Below are 21,955 nucleotides of genomic sequence, written 5' to 3'. Positions count from 1 at the left end.
CGATTTTTATTGTGACTGCGATGTTATGGCAGACATGCCGGACATTTTTGACACATTTTTGGGACCATTGTCATTTATACAGCGATCAGTGCGATTAAAAATGCACTGATTACTGTGTAAATGACACTGGCAGTCAAGGGGTTAACCACTAGGGGGCGGGGAGGGGTTAAGTATGTCCTAGGGGAGTGATTTCTAACTGTAGGGGGATGGGCTAGCAGTGTCATTACTCTGATCACAGCTCCCGATGACAGGGAGCGGTGATCAGTGACACTTGTCACTAGGCAGAACGGGGAGATGCTGTTTACATCAGCATCTCCCCGTTCGCCCTCTCCGTGAGGCGATCGAGTCCGCGGGACCCGCGACCCGACTCACAGAGCTCCTGGCCGGCACGCAATGGCACGGCGGGGAATTCAAATGGATCTACCTTTAAGTCTATTTGCCCAGCCGTGCCATTCCGCCGACGTACATCGGCATGCGCCGGTCGGGAACCGGTTAACTAGCCTTGCAGGAAATGTCATTCTTGAATGTTTGCGCTGTAATATGTTTTGTACTATTTTCTAGTAGTATCCCACAGCCAGGTTAAAGGTATTTATAATTGTGTCGTTACGCAGTGACTTCTTTTTAACCGGTTCCTGACCGGCTTACGCAGATAGATACACTGCGGCAGAATGACTCTCCTTAGTGAAATCCCGTATATATACGGCTTTGCCCAGGAGAGCCACCAGTGGGTGCGCGAGTGCTGCCGGAGGCACGTGCGTTTTCCCGCCGCACAGCGGGAGACCTGATCGCGAGGGGGGCGCGATCGCCACCGGCCACATGCAATCGCATGCACGAGAGCCAGCACGGGGATTTGTGTGTGTAAACACACAAATCCCTGTGCTGTCAGAAGAGAGGAGACAGATCGTGAGTTCCTACAAAGCAGGAGCAACAATCTGTCATCTCTCCTAGTTAGTCCCATCCCCACACAGTTAGAACACAGTGAGGGAACACACAGTTAACCCCTTGATCGCCCCTAGTGTTAACCCCTTCCCTGCCAGTGACATTTATACTGTAATCAGTGCGCATTTATAGCACTGACCGCTCTATAAATGTCAATGGTCCCAGAAAATGTGTCAAAAGTGTCTGATCTGTCCGCCGCAATGTCGCAATACCTCTAAAAAGCGCAGATCACCGCCATTACTAGTAATAAATAAAAACACTATAAGAAATGCCATCAATCTTATGTAAACAAGGCAGATCGCTGTTCTGTCAGAGGGGAAGATGAAGATCTTGTGTTTCTGCTAAGCAGGAACACAGATCTCTGTCTTCCCACAGTCAAAGCACCCCCCCCCCCCCCCCCCCCACACACACACACACACACACACACACACACAGTTAGCAAGCACTCAAACACATTTAACCCTTTGACCGCCCCTGATGTTAACCCCTTCCCTGCCAGTGTCATTAGTATAGTGACAGTGCATATGTTTAGCACTGATCACTGTTTTGTTGTCACTGGTCCCCAAAAAGTGTCTCTTAGTGTCAGATTTGTCTGCCGCAATGTTGCAGTCCCGCTTAAAATCGCTGATCGCCGCCATTACTAGTAAAAAAAAAAAACAATACAACTTTTGCGCAAACCAATCAATATACGCTTGTTGGGATTTTTTTTACCAAAAACATGTAGCAGAATACATATTGGCCTAAATTGATGAAGAAATTAGATTTTTTACATTTTTTTATTGGATATGTTTTATAGCAGAAAGTAAAAAATATTTGTTTTTTCAAAATTGTCGGTCTTTTTTGGTTTATAGTGCAAAAAATAAAAACCACAGAGGTGATCAAATACCACCAAAAAAAAGCTCTATTTGTGGGGAAAAAGGACATAAATTTTATTTGGCTACAACATCGCACGACCTTGCTGTATCGCAAAAAATGGCCTGGTCAAGAGACACAGCTATTCACTGGAGATCAGTCAGAAACTGAAATAGGCAGCTTAAAGAGGAACTGCAGTCTGCTCACATGATTTGAAATAAAAACATCTTTGCCATTCTGAAGCTTCCCTCCAACGACTTTGCATATTATTTTACATATACTGTGATTCTGTACTTGCCAAATATGCTACAGAAATCTCCCTGCACTGCGTCTGGCTGCAGCCATTTTAACTGTGGGCAGCTGAAGCTGCTGCCTGTTCACTTCCTGGATTTACACAGACACACCTCCAGCTCTGCAGCTCTCATTGGCCCTCTTATGATTCATCACCCCTCCCTTCCTGGCAAACTCTCACGAGAGTGAGAGAGAGAGAGAAAGCTGTGCATGATGTCATAAGCCTAGGCTTTTTTCCAGACAAGAAACAGAATGTGGGCTGTATAAGGTATTTACTGGCAGAAAAAAAAATGTTTTACTATCCATTATTAAAACAACAAGGGGAGAAGATTTAATAGATGGAAAGATGAAAAAATTACTGAAGTTCTCCTTTAACCCACTGGTTCTAACTAATGTTCAGTTCACAGCTGTGTCTCTCAATGAATGTAATAAAAAAGTTATGGCTATACATACTTTACTAACCCTGTAATAGTAACTTGTAAAATCAGCTGCTCACCTCTACTTCTTTGACTTTATTGCAGGACGCCAGCTTGATGAAGCTTGAAAGCCCATGAAGTTTGTTTGTATTTGGAATTAATGATCTCCCCTACTAATTTGTTAATATGTATGCAGTATGGATTCTTTTTTATTTTTTTATTTTATGTTATCTATGTACTTACTCAAGCAATACTTTAGTAGATACGTTTTGCACATTGTAATCAGTGTTGTCTTGTTATGTTGCTATAGTCAAACTTTGGTTGGCTTAGTAAGGACTCTGTTGATTATAGTTGATTATAGTTATAGCTTAATGTATATGTCAAATCCAAAATAAATTACATTTAGTTTCCAAAAGCACTGTGTATCGTAAATGATTGGTTTTTTAAAAAACAAATAGTCTTTTCACCAATTTTTCATTATTTTTGTGCCTCGGCATTTCTGACCTCTTGCAGCCTCTTCCTGTCTTTACACATTTCATTATTAGCTGCATGGCATTTCTCAGGGCTAGTTTCATGATGGTGACAACAGTGGGCCATGCCTGATTAGTGTTAAATGGCGACTCACAGGGGCGGACTGATTATGCATACTGTCCCTGGTTTTACTGAGGCTGGCAACCCTGATGGGGCCCCCTAGTGGCCCAGGGCCCTCGGGCAGTACCCGAGTGACTCAATGGTCAGTCCGCCCTGTCCAGCAGAAGCCCCTCTGTAGCACCTGCAAGTTGTTAAACCAGTTCCCACACTGAGTTGTATTGTAAGATTTTCAGTGAAGCCTGAGACCCTAATAACCATCACTGCATTGTTCAGGTTTGACCCCCATGTCATCCCTTGGGCCGTGGTGGGAATCGTGCCTAAACATTTACAAGAGGGTCTCTTTTATTTTCATTGGTTCCAGGTCTAGTCTATAGGGGGTCCCACTGAATAACTGAGGCCAGGGAAATATGGGGGACCAGGTTACTAGGCGCATGTACACACAAGAACCTTCCTTATAAACCATCAAGCAGTTAGACCTTCCACCGCTAGACCACCACTTATTTCCGACCAGAAGCACTCGTACCATCAATACTACCTCCGTATTAGCTGTATAACTTCTTAAAAAAAGGTTACATGACCATTCCAGCACTAATGGCAGTAGTCTAAACCAGTGTTTCTCAACCTTTTTCAGTCAAGGCACCCTTTAAAAATGATGGACAATCTTGAGTCACCCTTTAAAAATTATAGACAGTTTTGAGGCACCCCATTCTAAAATGTAAAAACTATTCCAATAGTTTACATAAAGGGAGTCCCGGAGTGTAAGGAGAGAAAGGGATAAGCGCAGGGATGGCATGATAGTGTGGACTTCACAGTCATGCTTGCTGAAAAGAAAAAGTTGTCCCCTTTAAGAAAAGGGAAGGGGCCGGAGCTGGGAGGTGCTCGGGTGCAGGAAGTACAGGGAGGAATGGGGAGTTACGTCACTCATGAGCGGCGGAGCTGAAGATTCCCACCCATCCACCCCACCCTGGGGTTCTCAGATACCTTCCGGTTACGAGGGGTTAACCAGGAAGGGGTAAAAGGTAGGTCACTGTGAAGGTTGAGTACTGTCTCTGAGTCTGGGGGCTGGCGACTGGAGGCCTAAAGTTTAAAAGAAGTTGGTTGCAGTGACCAGTGGTGTGTTGTTTCCCTCGAAGACCCCAAAAGGTACATAAAAGTTGGTAACGGTTATTTAAAATGTTATTTATTAATTTTACAATAATTGTTAATAAAAGGCTGTCAAGGTCATTTACTCTTACTCTTACTCTTGTCACGTCATTTGTGGGGAGATTTGGAGGGGTTAGAGTTATGGGTGTTTCAAGGGACTGGGGGTTAGGTCCTTCAATGTCATGCAGTAACATCCACACAAGTAGGGCCCCCAACGTTAGAGGTGATTTATTCTTCCAAAGCAAATACACTTTTGCAAACTGGTACTAACTCTTTATACAGAGTTCCAATGTTTTTCTTCTCCCTCAGTTTTTCTCCATCACTCAGCTAATGCAATTCCAACACTGATATAGGCGGGCAGGGGAGGGTCAAACAAATTATGCCAATGGTTGTTAGGATGCCAGCAGCTAGAAGGTTGTAATGGTGCACAATGAAAACCTGTGGCTTTGTGTAACTAAAAGGTAGGCTTGATCCACACGCCAGTTTGTATACAATTTTTGGGCATTTGCCAAGGCACCCCTGAAGAAACCTCAAGGCACCCTTGTTGAAAAAGGCTGGTCTAAACCTTGACCATACAACTGTGTGAAGAATCTCCCCAAATTAAATTTAGCCTATTAGTGCTTATAATCCCCAGTGAACATATCACAGAGGCCAACTGCATTTTGCATAATTTAACACTAAATGTATTGGTTGAAATAGATGGACTTGGGTCTTTTTCAACCTGATTATTGATGTAACTATGTAATAAACAGACAATGGTTATCATATTCCTTGTTTCAAAAATATGGTAAAGAACAGCATGTGTATTAGAGTTTTGTATTACTTGTCCCATAGTCGGTTGTTACAGGAGAGGTGCTGCAGTACCCATAAAACTGTTTTGGTCACATACTGCCATAGTTCTCCATTTTATCCCCATGTAAAGCTGGATACACACTATACAATTTTCTTTAGATTTTTTCCTTTAGATTTACCAAATCGCAGGGCGCCCCCCTCCCCCAAAGCACCCACCCCCCATGTTGAGGGCATGCGGCCTAGTATGGCTCAGGAGTGGGGGGGGGGGGCGCTCACTTGTCCTCACCCCCTTTCCTGACCGGCCGGACTGCGTGCTCGGATAAGGGTCTGGTATGGATTTTGGGGGGACCCCCACGCCGTTTTTCCATACCAGACCTAAGGGCCTGGCATGCCCCCAGAGGGGAATTCCCTCTCGCGCTCACCGCAATAGGAAAATGTGTTTTTCCTATTGCAGCCAGCGCGAGATGTACAGTACCCTGTCGCCGAGAACCAGCGCGATGGGTTCGCGCTGGAAACATTCTCGCGGTCGCGTACTGTAGTTTGTACAAAAGTCCGATGCTTTTGTGTACACACGATCAGACTTTGCTCCATCGGACTTTTGTTGCCGGAAAGTTTGTCCGTTCGCACAGCCAACAAAAGTCCGATGGAAACAGAAAAAGTTTGTCCGATGGAGCGTACACACGGTCGGATGTTGCTCCAAAACAGCTAATTTGCATGTTTGTTGTCAAAAAGTCAGATCGTGTGTACGTGCCTTTAAATGCATGCTGGTTGTCACTTATAATTATACATGTGTGATTCGTTTTATTACAAATCGAAAATTCAAACAAAATTTTCTTTATTCAGAGATTCAGAAGTATCCGAATCTCCAAATCACAACAATAACGAATTTCAACGGATCCAAAATAAATTTTAACAAAATCAACAAATTAATTTGTATTCATTGGTTTCATTCATTTGCAACCTCAGAGGGTTTTGTAATTTCAATATTATGGATCATACACTGTTCTGTTATAACTGGCCAAAGCCAAAGTCGCAAAACATCAAAGTCCCAAGCAAAGCCTCATCGAAATCATAAGCAAGTCGCAAAGCCATCCAAGTCCCATCAAAGTTGCAAGTAAGTCACAAGCAAGTTGCATCGAATTCACAAGCACGTCGCAATGCACAGTTGCACTGGAAACATAACGAATGAATATGAATCTTCCAAAATAACTTCAGAAAACACCAATCTATTCAGAACAATGAATATACAGAACAAATCTGAATATACAAAACAAATTCCAAGAACGCATCATTCTAACATAACAAATATGACAAAACCATATGATTTATTTAATGAATGAATCCAAAAAGAAACAAAACACATTTTTTCATCATGCACATCTCTACTTTTGATACCTTTATCACACATTCTGTCTAGAGTCCCTTACCATCCCCTCAAATACCTTACATACTATTGATATTTGGCTAACTGGTCTGTAATTTCCTGGTATACATCTCGATGCTTTTTCATAAAATGGTACCATATTTGTTCTACACCAATCACTTGGTTTCCAAATATTAAGGTGTCTTGATAAATTAGAAGTAGCCATAGTTCCATAAAGACTCATAGGTTTATGCCACCTGGATCTGGTGATATGTTTACATTATTTTTCTCTAGTGTCTTTTGTACCTGGTCAACCACAGAGGTACCTTCGGTGAAACATCAGTCATATAACTGTTAAGACTACCAAACCCTTCTTTTTCATCTGTAAAGACTGAAGAGAAAGAATTGTTCAATACGTTTGATTTTACCTGTCATTTCTGACCAGCTTGTCGTGTTCATCCATTATGGGGCCCATCTGTTCTTTCATTTGGGTAATTTTACTTGCTTTGGCAATGTTTTTCCGATATTATATTTTAGCCACTCTGATTATTCCCTTGCATTTTTTCTTGCAATCCTTGTAAATCTGGAAAGCCCAAAGTGTCCCTTCTACTTTGTACATTTTTTCAGGCCTGTTTTTTTCTCATGTATTTGTTTCTTTTACACTAGAATTTAACCACATAGGTTTTATTTTTGTCTTTTTTTTATGCTAGTTACCCAGTGGAATACAATGAATAATGCACTTGTTTAATTTATATTTAACCGCTTCCCGACCTGCCGCTGCAGTTATACTGCGGCAGAATGGCACGGGCAGGCGAATCGCCGTTATGTTATGTCGGGCGTGCCACCGCCTAGATGGCATGTGCGCGCCCCCCTCGGCGGCCGCAATGATTGGATTAGTTCCAGAACCGATCAATCCCCCGGCCCAGGCCAATGAAATCTGGCCTGGACCTGGTGATTGCTCCTGGCGAATGAGATCCTTCCCCTGTCTGTGTAACTGTAAACACTAACAGGGGAAGTGATGTCATCTCTCCTCGTGTCGGTCTTTTCCGTTCCAGACCGAGGAGAGAGAGCATCTCAGCGTAAGTGCACAACACTACACTGACACCAGGTCACGTAGGCACACATTTCACCCCCCGATCACCCCTCGATCGCCCACCCCCCAGTTAACCCCTTAACCCCCTGTCACTGTGTCACCCAGTGCAGCATTCAGATTTTTTTTTGATTGCTGGTGTCATTAGTGACACTAATCAGTGTTAGGGTAATTAGTCTAATGCCCTGTACACACGGTCGGACATTGATTGGACATTCCGACAACAAAAACCATAATTTTTTTCCGACGGATGTTGGTTCAAACTTGTCTTGCATACACACAGTCACACAAAGTTGTCGGAAATTCTGATCGTTCCTAACGCGGTGACGTAAAACACGTACACGGGGACTATAAACGGGGCAATAGCCAATAACTTTCGTCTCTTAATTTATTCTGAGCATGCGTGGCACTTTGTCCGTCGGATTTGTCTACACGCGATCGGAATTTAAAGGCTCGGATTTTGTTGTCTGAAAATTTTATAGCCTGCTCTCAAATTTTGTATGTCGGAAATTCTGATGGAAAAAGTCCTGTGGAGCAATACACACACGGTCGGAATTTTCGACAACAAGCTCCAATCGCACATATTCTGTTGGAAACTCCGACCGCATGTACAGGGCATTAGGCTCAGATAGGTCTAGGGACCCTCCCTAACCCCCCTAATAAAGGTTTAACCCCTTGATCACCCCCTGTCACCAGTGATCACTGTATAAGTGTCACGGGTGACGCAGGTTAGCTAGATTTTTTTTATAGTGTCAGGGCACCCGCCGTAATTTACCCAATAGAGGTTTAACCCCCTGATCACCTGGCGGGTGATCAAAGTTAGGTTTTAGTGTCAGATAGGGTCTGCCCCAGGCAGCGTAACATTAGTGCCAGTAGAACTAACACCCACGCACGCACCATACACCTCCCTTAGTAGTATAGTGTCTGAACAGATCAATATCTGATCTGATCAGAACTATATTAGCGTCCCCATCAGTTTAGGGTTCCCAAAAACGCAGTGTTAGCGGGATCAGACCAGATACCTGCTAGCACCTGCGTTTAGCCCCTCCGCCCAGTCCAACCCGCCGAAGTGCAGTATTAATCGATCAGTGTCACTTACAAAAACACATAACTGCAGTGTTCGCAGAGTCAGGCCTGATCCCTGCGAACGCAAACAGTTTTTTGGTAGCGTTTGAATCAGTCGCTGACAGTCAGGTGCTTTTTTTCTTGTGAGACTCACTACTGTACCAGTAAAATTAGAGACCAAAATGTCAAATCGAAGGTACAGTAGTGAAGAGGCCTACACATTTCTGAGCATGACAGATAGTGAAGAGGAAGTCACTCATCTGTCAGATTCAGGCTCAGAATACGAACCAGTAGACAGCAGCGGCACCCTGACAGATAGCTCTGACGACGGAGTTGTGGTCCCTGCCAAGGTCAGGCGTACCAGACCCCGAACTTCTTCTGCTGTCGTTGAGGTGCAAGAACCACAGGTCCCTCGTATGGAGCAGAGAGACAGTACTAGCACCGCTATTCCTTCTGGTGAACTGGCAAGCACCAGCGGCCTAGTACACCCTGGTCGCAGATCCAGCACTGCAGTATCCCGTGGTGACGTGGAGAGTCCCATAAGTGCAGTTCAGGCTGGCGAGGTGGCAAGCATGAGTAGTGTCCCGCTGCCACCAAGAAGACAAAGACAGGCCCGTCGAGCCCATAGTGCTCTTCCTGCTGCATTCGCCAATCCTAATTGGGAACCCACCACTTCTGCAGCGCCCGTACTTCCCCCATTCACTGGCCAACCCGGAATTCAGGTGGAAACACTTTAAATTTATTTACTGTTTTTCACTGAAGATCTCTATAGATCTATTGTGGACCAAAGCAATTTATATGCTGGTCAATTCATCGCCGCTAATCCCCAGCTGACCCTTGCCAGAGATTGGAGACCTATTACGGTCTCCGAATTTAAAGTGGAGTTCCACCCACTTTTACAACTCTTCAGCATCCCTCACTAAACTGTGCACTGTAAACGAATTGGATATTTAAAAAAAAAAAATTCTCAGCACTTACTGTATATCTGCTGTATTCATTTTTCACTTCCTCCTCCCTGGCCGCGGCCCATCGCATCATTTCCTGTTTGCAATGCCTTCTTGGAAGGGGCGGCAACTTCCTCAGACACTGCCGTTGCTATGGAAACCTGACCTGAAACCTATTACACTGCTTGTGCTGCACTGAGCATGTGCGAGATCTGCAAGGATGAGATCCAGGAAGAAATACAGTCTGGCTTCAGATGCCCAGACTTAAGATGGCCACGGCCTACTGTAAGTTTATAAAATAACACACTACTGCTATAAACTAACAAAACAGACCTTAGTTTACAGACTAACTTTACTATAATACATTAAGCTTGTGTATTATAGGGGTATTTTTATTTAAAAAGTATAATTTCGGCCGGAACACCACTTTAAGACCTTCCTGGGCCTATCCCTCCTCATGGGCGTAACTAAAAAAGAGTGAGTTGCGGTCATATTGGTCCACTGACCCAATTCACCATACGCCCGTGTTCTCTGCCTCCATGACCAGGACACGATGCAAGCAGATCTTGCGGTTCATGCATTTCAACGATAATAAACTCTGTCGTCCTGAATTTGATCAGTTCTACGAAATTCGGCCCCTCGTAAACCACTTCAACCAACCTTTTGCAGCCTTGTTTACTCCCCATCAAGTTGTCTGCGTTGATGAGTCCCTGATTAAGTTTTCTGGCCGCTTGTCATTCAAACAGTATCTTCCCAGCAAGCGAGCCAGATACGGGGTCAAGATGTATAAGCTCTGTGACAGGTCCACAGGCTATACATATAGTTTTATGGTTTACAAGGGAAGAGATAGTTACGTAGAGCCGGAGAACTGCCCTGACTACATAGGGAGCGCTGGCAAGATTGTGTGGGACTTGGTGTCACCCTTATTCGGAAAGGGGTACCACTTGTTTGTGGACAATTATTACACAAGCATGCCACTTTTTAGTCACTTGTTTGATCATCAAATTGGCGCATGTGGCAACGTGTGATCTAATCGCCGGGGGCCTACCCCAGCGGCTTGTAGATTCCCGTCTTAGGCTGGGGGAGAGAGCCTGCTTGAGATGTAATAATTTGCTCGCTGTGAAGTGGAAGGATAATAAGAATTTTTCCATTCTGTCCTCCCTTCACACAGACACTACTGTCCAAATTCCTACGGCAACTGGTGTTGTGCAGAAACCCCTCTGTGTCCATGAATATAACCTTTATATGGGAGGGGTGGACCTCAACGACCAGTTGTTGGCACCGTACCTTATTGCCCGTAAGGCCAGACAAAAAAGTGTCTGTTTATTTATTTCAATTGGCTTTGCTGAATGCTTTTGTGCTATACAAAGCTTCTGGACAAACTGGATCCTTCCTTAAATTCCAGGAAGAGATCATCAGAGCCCAGACGCTGCTTTTGAGAGACCCTAATCTGCAACGTTCAGTTTACAGTTTTTTTACAGTTTTTATAAAAGTGAAAAAAAAGTGAAAAAAAAAAACACACAAAAACACAAAAAAATAAAAAATAAAAAATCCAAAAATAGTTGTGGTTGTATTTTTCTTCTCTCTCTCTCTCTATTGTTCTCTCACTTATGTTCGCTCTCTACTGTCCGCTCTACTGTTCACGCACTATTGTTCTATATCTATCGTTCTCTCTCTGTTTAATTTTTACTATGTTTTATTGTATTTGCTTTGTAGGTATGGTATGTTATACTATACTGTAATGCTTGTTTTATTGTTAACCATCATTTGCTTAGCAGGTACGCCATTCAGCTGCAGCACTGGTTTATTTATCTTGACAGCAACAGCATTTGCTTCCACGATACATAAAGCCAAGACTCCAGCGCTGTCGGAGGTGATTTCACCACCACAGTTAAAAAAAAGAGCATATATGCCGAAGCACATATGCCCCCATACTTAGGCATATATTTTTTTAGGCACAGATTACAATGTTTTATTTTTACTAAGTTTTGTAATTGTTTTGCAGGTATGGTAAGTCTTACTGTTATACTGTAATGTTACTTTGTTTTATTGTAGTCCATCATTTGCTTAGCAGGTACACCATTCAGCTGCAGCACGGGTTTATTTATCTTGACAGCAACATCGTTTGCTCCCACGTTACGTAAAGCCGTGACTCCAGCGCTGTCGGAGGTGATTTCACCACCACAGTTAAAAAAAAATGGTGCATGTATGCCCATCATTAGAAGTGGGTGGATGAAGGGCGGTATTCTAATGGTGGGCATACCCACCGATCAATCTCTCTTTTTCGTTCAGCCCACAGGCTGCATGAAAAAAAGAGCATTACAATGTATGCCCAACAAGGACCAGCAATGTACTAGTATGTTGCTGGACTTTGAGTGGTTATACCAGAATGATGCCTGCAGGTTTAGGTATCATCTTGGTATCATTCTTTTTAGCCAGCGGTCGGCTTTCATGTAAAAGCAATCCTAGTGGCTAATTAGCCTCTAAACTGCTTTTATAAGCAGTGGGAGGGAACATCCCCCCCACCATCTTCCATGGTTTTCTCGGGCTCTCCTGTCCCAACAGGGAACCCGAGAATGCAGCCGGTGGTTCCGACAGATGACCATAGAGCTTACCAGAGACCAGAACAGCTCCAATCATCTCTATGGCCTAAGAAACCGGAAGCTATGAGCATTTCATGACTTAGGTTTCGCCAGATATAAACAGCGCCATTGGGAAATTGGCAAAGCATTTTATCACACCAGTCTTGGTGTGGTCAGATGCTTTGAGGGCAGAGGAGAGATCTAGGGTCTAATAGACCCCAATTTTTTCAAAAAAGAGTACCTGTCACTACCTATTGCTGTCATAGGGGATATTTACATTCCCTGAGATAACAATAAAAATTATCAAAAAAAAATGAAAGGAACAGTTAAAAAAAAAAAAGAAAAGCACCCGTCACCCCAAAACACAAACGTCTGTCTTGTGTCATATGTAAACAGCAATTGCACCATGCATGTGAGATATCACCGCGAAGGTCAGAACGAGGGCAGTAATTTTAGCTGTAGACCTCCTCTGTAAATCTAAAATAGTAGCCTGTAAAGGCTTTTAAATGCTTTTAAAAATGTATGTAGGTTGTCGCCGGTGCACGTTTGTGCGCAATTTTAAAGCATGTCGTGTTTGGTATCCACGTACTCGGCATAAGATCATCTTTTTTATTTCATCAAACATTTCAGCATTGTAGTGTGTTTTAGTGCATTCAAATTTTAAAAAAATTGCGTTTGAAAAATCGCTGCGCAAATACTGTGTGAAAAAAAAATTGCAACACCCACCATTTTAATCTGTAGAACCTATATAATGTTTGGGGGGTTCAAAGTAATTTTCCTGCAAAAAAAAAAATTTTTTTTATGTAAACAAAAAGTGTCAGAAAGGGCTTTGTCTTGTTAGAAGAGTGGGTGATGTGTGACATAAGCTTCAAAATGTTGTGCATAAAATGCCAGGACAGTTCAACCCCCCCCCCCCCAAATGAACCCTTTTTGGAAAGTAGACACCCCACGCTACTTGCTGATAGGCATGTCAAGTCCATAGAATATTTTATATTTTGTTACAAGTTTCAGGAAAATTACACATTTTTTTGCACAAAGTTGTCACTTAATGATATATTGTTAAAACATGGCATGGTTATATGTGGAAGTACACCCCAAAATGCCAAGATAGCACAACCCCCCCCCAAATGACCCCATTTTGGAAAGTAGACACCCCAAGCTATTTAATGAGAGACATGTTGAATCCATGGAATATTTTATATTTTGCCACAAGTTGCGGGAAAATGACATTTTTTTTTTTTTTTGCACAAAGTTGTCACTAAATGATCTATTGCTCAAACATGCCATGGGAATATGTGAAATTACACCCCAAAATACATTCTGCTGCTTCTCCTGAGTACGGGGATACCACATGTGTGAGGACCCCAAAAACCAATCACTGCCTTTAGGCTTTCTAAAGGCGTAAAATGGTGATTTCACTTCCTCACTACCTACAGTATCACAGTTTTGGAAGCCATGAAATGTCAAGATAGCACAACACCCCCCCCCCCCCCACCCCCAAATGACCCCATTTTGGAAGGAAGACACTTCAAGCTTTTTGCTGAGAGGCATGTTGTGTCCATGGAATATTTGATATTTTGCCAAGTTTCTGGAAAATTACATTTTTTTTTTTTTAACACAAAGTTGTCACTAAATGATATATTGTTCAAACATGGCATGGTCATATGTGGAATTACACCCCAAAATACATTCTGCTGCTTCTCCTGTGTACGGGGATACCATATGTGTGGGACTTTTTGTGAGCCTAGCCACGTACAGGAACCCAAAAACCAAGCACCGCCTTCAGTCTTTCTAAAGGCGTAAAATTGTGATTTTACTCCTCACTACCCATCACAGTTACGGAGGCCCTAAAGGTATTTGCTAAGAGGCATGGTGAGTATTTTTCAGATCTCATTTATTTTAGAAAATGAAGAAAGAAAAGAAAAATGTATTTTTTTTTCTTTTTTCAATTCTCAAAACTTTGTGACAAAAAGTGAGATCTGAAAAATACTCAACATGCCTCTCAGCAGATAGTTTTGGGTGTCTACTTTCTAAAATTGGGTCATTTTGGGGGGGGTGCTATCTGTGCATTTCTTGGCCTCCAAAACTGTGATAGGCAGTGAAGAGTGAAATCAAAAATGTACGCCCTTAGAAAGCCTGAAGGCGGTTATTGGTTTTCGGGGTCCTGTACGCGGTTAGACTGCCAAAAAGTTCCACACATGTGCTATCCCCGTACTCAGGAGAAGCAGCAGAATGAATTTTGGGGTGTAATTCCACATATAACCATGCCATGTTTGAACAATATATCATTTGGTGACAATGTTGTGTAAAAAAAAAAATAAATACATTTTCACGAAACTTGTGGCAAAATAAAAATATTCCATGGACTCAACATGCCTATCAGCAAATAGCTTGGGGTGTCTACTTTCCAAAATGGGGTCATTTGGGGGGTTTACTACCTGGGATAGGTAGTAAAGAAGTGAAATCACCATTTTACACCCTTAGAAAGCCTGAAGGCAGTGATTGGTTTTCGGAGTCCTGTACACGGCTAGGCTCCCAAAAAGTGTCACACATGTGGTATCCCCGTACTCGGGAGAAGCAGTAGAATGTATTTTGGAGTGTAATTTCACATGTGCCCATGGCATGTTTCAGCAATATATCATTTAGTGACAACTTTGTGCAAAAAAATAAATAAAAGATATTTTAATTTTGGCAAAATATAAATATTCCATGGACTCAACAAACCTATCAGCAAATAGCTTGGGGTGTCTACTTTCCAAAATGGGGTCTTTTGGGAGGGGGGGTTGTGCTATCTTTGCATTTTTTTGGCCTTCAAAACTGTGATAATTAGTGAGGAGTGAAATCAAAATTTTACACTCTTATGCTGCGTACACACGAGCGGACTTTCCGACCGGACTGGTCCGACGGACCGTGTCTGGCGGACAATTTGACTGTGTGTGGGCTTTATCGGACCTGCAGCAGACTTTTTCGGTCGAAAATCTGACGGACTTTAGATTTGGAACATGTTTCCAATCTTTCCGACGGACTCGAGTCCGGTCGTCTGTATGCTAGTCCGACGGACGAAAACCGACGCTAGGGCAGCTATTGGCTACTGGCTATCAACTTCCTTATTTTAGTCCGGTGTACGTCATCACGTACGAATCCGTCGGACTTTGGTGTGATCATGTGTAGGCAAGTCCGTTTGTTCAGAATGTCCTTCGGACGTCCGCCGAAAGTCCGTCAGATAGACCGTCGGATCAGTTCGGTCGAAAAGTCTGCGGCATTAGAAATCCTGAAGGCGGTGATTGGTTTTCAGGGACCTGTACGCGGCTAGGCTCCCAAAACGTCTCACACATGAGGTATCCCCATACTCATATTATTTTGGGGTGTTATTCCACATATAACCATGGTGTAATTTTTATTTTTTTATTTATTTTTTGTCATTTTTCAATCACTTGTGACAAAAAAATAAAATATTCAATGGACTCAACATGCCTATCAGCAAATAGCTTGGGGTGTCTACTTTCCAAAATGGGGTCATTCGGGGGGGGGGGGTTGTACTGCCCTGCCATTTTAGCACCTCAAGAAATAAGACAGGTAGTCATAAACTAAAAGCTGCGTAAATTCCAGAAAATGTACGTTAGTTTGTAGACGCTATAACTTTTGCGCAAACCAATAAATATACACTTATCCACATTCTAATCACTGCAAAACTGGTTATAGCCAGACACTGGAGAAGTACTTATTCTCCTAACCCCTCAGAAGTTTTTGCACAGGTCAACCTCAACTACCAGTATGAAAGACTTATAGCTATAAGAAAAACCTCTTGCGCAACTTTTGACAACTATTGGAAATGTTGGAAAGAATGGTATAGGCGGTAATCCTTATAAGTGGTTAAGTTTTCTCTCTTCGTTCCTAAATCCCTTTTTTTTTTTCTTTTTACTTTATTTATGTTCTCCTCCTCTCTTCTCTTGCCTTTCTTGTTTTTCTTACCTTTTCCAGTCCCCTCTCTCTTTCTTCCCCTTGCCCCTCTCTTTCTTCCCTATATATCCTCTTTAAAACAGAGGTTCTTTAACTCAAAACTAAAAGAAAATCGTCCCTACCATACCCTGTTATGTACACCTTAGGTACTGTTGATTTATGCTGTTCAGTGTAAGTGCTGCCCAGTCTCTCCAAGCACAGTTTAATCCCAATTGGGGTGCTGGAGGAGAAGGGGCAGGGTTTGGCAATATTCTTATACTTCCAGGTATAACACATATAATTCATTCTGTTTGTCTTTCTCCGCTGTGTACATAACATAACATATCAATGATTGTTCAATGTACTTTATTTTCAAAAAACTTGAATAAAAATTATTGAAGAAAAAATATATATATATACGCATATCGACTTTTTTTTACAAAAGACATGTGGCGGAATATATTTTGGCCTAATTGTATGACTAAAATTGAGTTTATTACATTTTTTGTATAACAAAAAGTAGAAAATATCTTTTTTTTTCAAAATTTTCAGTCTTTTTCCATTTATATCGCAAAAAATAAAAATCGCAGAGGCAATCAAATACCTTCAAAAGAAAGCTCTATTTGTGGGAAAAAAAGGACGCAAATTTCTTTTGAGTACAGCATTGCATGACTGCGCAATTACCAGTTAAAACAGCACAGTGCCAAATTGTTAAAAGTGCTCTGGTCATTGAGCAGCCAAATCTTCCGGGGCTGAACTGGTTAAAATACTCCCACTTGTGTGCTCTTTGTTTCAAATATTTGGTCTTATTGAGTGTTGTTCAGTAAGTATCTCAACTTATTGAAGTTAGCTTTTTTTGAAATGTAGAGTTTTTGTCATAGCAATTTGCTTCTCTTTTCTTGTAACTTATTGTGACGGGAGTCACTTTTGCTTGTAGAGCCCAGCTTACCTTAGAGAGGTTGGGAAAGTCCTTGTCCAGCTCCCCCCAGCCCCTCTTATATGTAAGATACCCTGTGTCTATTAGGAGCACAAGGTGACCGAGAACCCCAGTTGAGTCTGTCCTAACCAGACTCCCAGTACAACTAGGGATGAGCCCAATGTTCGAGTCGAACGTAAGTTCGACTCGAACATCGGGTGTTTGCCTGTTCGCCGAACAGCGAACAATATGAGGTGTTTGTGGCAAATTCGAAAGCCGCCGCAACAACGTTAAAGTCTATGGGACACTAACATGAAAAATCAAAAGTGCTAATTTTAAAGGCTTATATGCAAATTATTGTCAAAAAAAGTGTTTGGAGATCTGGGTCCTGCCCCAGGGGACATGTATCAATGCAAATTTTTTTTAAAAAAACGGCCGTTTGTTTAGGAGCAGTGATTTTTTTTAATGCTTAAAGTGAAACAATAAAAATGAAATATTCCTTTAAATATCGTGCCTGAGGGGTGTCTATAGTTTGCCTTTAAAGTGGCACATTTTAGAACAGTACCACAGCAAAATGACATTTCTAAAGGAAAAAATGTAATTAAAAACTAATCGCGGCTATAACGAATTGTCGGGTCTCATCAATATAGATGAAACTCATTGAAAAAAAGAGCATGGGTTCCCCCCCCAGTCCATTACCAGGAACAATAATAAAAGTAGCAGCGCTGATATTCCTGAGTGAACAGATAGTATTAAATAGTAAAATTAACCTTATTTTTTGTCAAGAAAAATAATATATAGCACAAAACTTAAAAATGTGAACCAATATTCACCAATACAGCTCTAACACAGCAAATAATAGTCCATATAAAGTGTTGTGAGGAGACCTAGGCTCGGATACCAGTCTTCAAGATAAATACATAGGATAAAAAATTCTTCCACCGCACCACCGTGATAGCTCAGATGAAATGCGCGCTTACCATAAAGCAAGCACAAGAAAGCTTGCGACCTTAACCCGGTCGGGGCCTTTATCTGGATGGACTGGTAGGGAACGACACTCCACTTCCTATAGCCAGAGGGGATGATAATTATCGCTACTCCACAAAGCCACAAGGAATCGGTCACACCATGGAGGGAGGTAAGTATAACTCCAAGTTAAAGGATGGTTCCCATTCAGAGGTTCCCCGGGAAAAGAAAGGGAGACACCATAGCTTAATCCTGGTACTTACTGTACATTACAGCAGTCTATTCCAGTGTAGAACATAGTTTGAAGATCCTACTGTACACAGCTCTCTGTAGTACGCAGCGCTCTGAAGCTGCCGTCGTGTGTAGAGCAGCGATCAGGAAACAGCCTAGTTCTGGGTGGAAGGCAGGGGTCTGGGGTCTTTGGGTCTGGTATGAATATTAAGGGGAACCCCAACCAAAATGTAAAAAAAAAAATTGCATGGGGTCCTCCTAAAATCCATACCACGCCCTTCAGGTCTGGAATGGAAATTAAGGGGAACACTGCACCAAATTAAAAAAAAATGGAGTAGGGGTCCCCCCAAAATTCATACCAGACCAGGTCTGGTATGGATTTTAAGGGGAACCCTGCACCAGAATTTTTAAAAAATGGCATAGGGGTCCCCCCAAAATTCATGCCAGACCCTTATCTGAGCACACAACCTGCCAGGCCGCAGGAAAAGAGGGGGGGGATGAGAGAGCTCCCCCCCTCCTGAACCGTACCAGGCCACATGCCCCCAACATGGGGAGGGTGCTTTGGGGTCTGACCCCAAAGCACCTTGTTCCCATGTTGATGGGGACGAGGGCCTCATCCCCACAACCCTTGCCCGGTGGTTGTGGGGGTATGCGGGCGGGGGGGCTTATCGGAATCTGGAAGACCCCTTTAACAAGGGGACCCCCAGATCCCGGCCTCCCCCTGTGTGAATTGATAACGGGGAACAATGTACCCCTAGCATTTCACAAAAAAAGTGTCAAAAATGGTAAAAAAGACAAGAGATGGCTTGGATCAAGTCCTTTATTAAAAAATAAAAAAATAAAAATGTCCCTCGATGTAAGTTCACGCCGCTCGACGGACCCCAAAAAAAAAAAGCCGCAACTGATCGGCCTCCATGGGAGGCTCCTGCCAAGTGGCACGTCTTCGCTGTGACAGTTCTTATATAACTGAGGTTAGGGCCACCCGGTGACGTAAATGGGTGACCCCGCCCCCCTCTGACGCCACAGGAGCTTCCTCGTGGCCCCCCGTGGGGTCAGAGGGGGATGGGGACACCAGTTTACGTCACGGGGTGGCCCCGCCCTCAGTTATATAAGAGCTTTGGGAGAGGAATGTTGTCCCATTCTTGCCTGATATTAGATTCTAACGGTCCTGGGTCTTCTTTGCCATTTCAAATGCACCAAATATTTTCAATTAGTGAAAGGTCTGGACTGTAGGCAGCTGGTTAAGAAACTGGACTCTTCTACTATGAAGCCATTCTGCATAGATGCATCACGTGTTTTAGCATTGTCCTGTTGAAATATGCAAGGCCTTCCCTGAAATAAATGTTATTTGGATAGGAGCATATGCTGCTCTAAACGCTGGAAATATATTTCAGCATTGATGGCGCCTTTCCAGATGTGCAAGCTGCCCATTCCATAAGCACTAATGCACCCTCATACCATCTGAAATTCAGGTTTTTCAACTGAGCACTGATAACAAGCCGGAAGGTCCCTCTCCTCTTTATTCTGGAGGACGCAGTGCCCATGGTTGCCAAAAAATGTCAAAGTGGAACTGTTTTCCACTTTGCAACAGACCATTTTAAATGAGCTTTGGACAAGAGAAGACTTTGCATGATGGAGCTTTAACTTGCATTTTTGGATGGCAACTGTGCTCACAGACAGTGATTTTTGGAAATATTCCTGAGCCGATGCAGTGATGTCCATCAAAGAATCATGCCTGTTTTAGTGCAGTGCCGTGCAGTGCAGTGATATTTTTTAAAGTCTTTGCAATTTTACATTGAGGAATATTATTTGACAATCTTTAGACGTGGCTTTTCACAGATTGGTAAAAATCCGCTCATCCTTATGTAGCCAGGTGCTGGCTAACTCTTTATTTCATCTATTTACATTAAAGCCTCAAAAAGGATACACTTTGCACATGCTATTTTCTGTTGCTCATCGCCATTGCATGGCAATCCTTCTGAGCCATTGTTGAGCTAGCTGAAGACACTGAACATCTACATCACAAGGACCTCTCCACAGTTCTCTTTTCCCCCCATTTAACAGACTCTGTGCACAATAACTGCACACTCTGCTCAGAGGTTAAGTATTGCATTTCTTGTAACTTGTTGTTTTATAACTGTGCACAAAGTTTGTTGGGCCTGTGGCATCAGGATTTGAAGGAAGCAGTCTGACATAAAAGGTCATTCTTTTCCCTTTCATACCTGGGGTTATAGGTTCTTTCAAGACCTAATGGTTACTATTTTTTGACTTATTGTGATTTTCTTTGCATTGCAAACCCTTTGTATATTTACCAAGAGTAATAGTTTAACACTGAAAGATATCTGCAAGTTATTCTTGTTTTTATCTGCTTCAAGAATTTTAAAGTGATTTTAAACCCCACCCCGTGGAGAGAGGGTGAGCGTGTCTCCGCCAAGTGAATGAAGGGGCTCAGGTAAGTAAAACGGGGGGCTAGGGGGCCGGTCACTGCCAGATGTTTTTTTTAGGATGCATTAAGGTGAAAAAACAGGAGGGTTTACAACCGCTTTAAGTAAAATTCTTGTTTACTTTGTACGGTATAGTGTCTGTGTAATTGCATTATCACTTTAAAATATGTCCGAACCTAGAGTGTCAGAAGTGTCGGGAGGCTTGCAAGGGCAGGGCAACCTTTGGGATCAGTCATCTTCCAGTGGTCCTCACAGGAGTGGCACTACACTTACTTCTGAGACAGCCTGACTCCTTAAGATGCTCTTTTTATACCCAATCATGTTACTGACATCTTGCCTATTATGCCGCGTACACATGATCGGAAATTTGGCCAGCAAAAGACCGATGAGAGCTTTTGGACGGAAAATGCAACCGTGTGTATGCTCCATTGGACTTTTGCTAACCGAATAGATTGAGAGCATGTTCTCAATTTTTCCGACGGAAATTCCGTTCGTTTACAGAGTAGGTGCCGCCGATATTGTGTCAATCTCTCCGCTGTTAGCGGTGAGATTGACACCTGCGAGCCCCGTCGCGGGAGCCAGCACCGAGCTCTGTCATTCCTCCTGCTCGCCGCCCCCAATTGACTCCTATGGATGTGGGGGCGGCGAGCGCGAGAAGCACAGCCTCGCAGTGGTGATTTCCAGCGCAGTCCCATCGCGCTGGAAACACAATATCGGCGGCAGGTACTGTATGCAATTTCGACGTGCAAAAAACCACGCATGCTCAAAATCAAGTACGAGACGGAGCCGCTCAGTCTGGTAAAACGACCGTTCGTAATGGAGATGGCACATTCGTCACACTGCAAATTTTTAAATCTTTCAATGCAGCACATACTCTTCTTCTTTATAACGCTAGAAGAATTAAGTTGTTTTGCTGCTCATATTCACACAGAGTTCTCACAAACTGATTTCTTTATTATTTCTCATGATTTCCTGAATAATCTTTTTTGTTTTTGAAGCCAGATCTCCCTAATAATGTTTAGAATTAATTTTTATAGTCATTTTTTTTTTAATCAAGATCTCCTGTTGTTTTTTTTTTTTTTTTTTAATTATTTTATAGTGATCTCCAATTTTGTTTTGTTTTTTGTATGTCACGTTTCCACAACACCATTATTATCTTGTATTTGTAAATCTCAAGGAGGTTGGTTGGTGTCCCTTGTTAATTTTACCTTGTATTTTTTAAATGTACCTGCCTACTCACAAACAAACTGTCCTTTTTGAAGTAAAACACATAGGCAACTATTTCTGAAAACAAAATGTCCATTTATTCTGGGTCATAACAAAATAAAGAGGAAGGCAACGCTGGAGAAACTGGTAAAATTTGCGAAGCATTTGTACCTCAGGGCAGACTT

The 21,955-nt window shown here is 42.6% G+C and overlaps 1 protein-coding gene across 1 annotated transcript in view; it reads left to right on the top strand.

Annotated features, from left to right (window-relative positions):
* The window catches only part of LOC141127725 (uncharacterized), a 122,115-nt gene that overhangs the window by 49,788 nt on the left and 50,372 nt on the right, over positions 1–21,955 (top strand). The window contains exon 15 of the mRNA XM_073614473.1: positions 11,492–11,496. Coding sequence (XP_073470574.1) covers positions 11,492–11,496 — 5 coding nt within the window. The remainder of the gene's footprint in view (positions 1–11,491; positions 11,497–21,955) is intronic.

The sequence above is a fragment of the Aquarana catesbeiana genome, linkage group LG02 (genome assembly GCF_042186555.1).
Source record: "Aquarana catesbeiana isolate 2022-GZ linkage group LG02, ASM4218655v1, whole genome shotgun sequence".
NCBI classification, from domain to species: domain Eukaryota; kingdom Metazoa; phylum Chordata; class Amphibia; order Anura; family Ranidae; genus Aquarana; species Aquarana catesbeiana.
The sequence above is the reverse complement of the archived record's forward strand: the minus strand, read 5'-3'. Positions and strand labels throughout refer to the sequence as shown.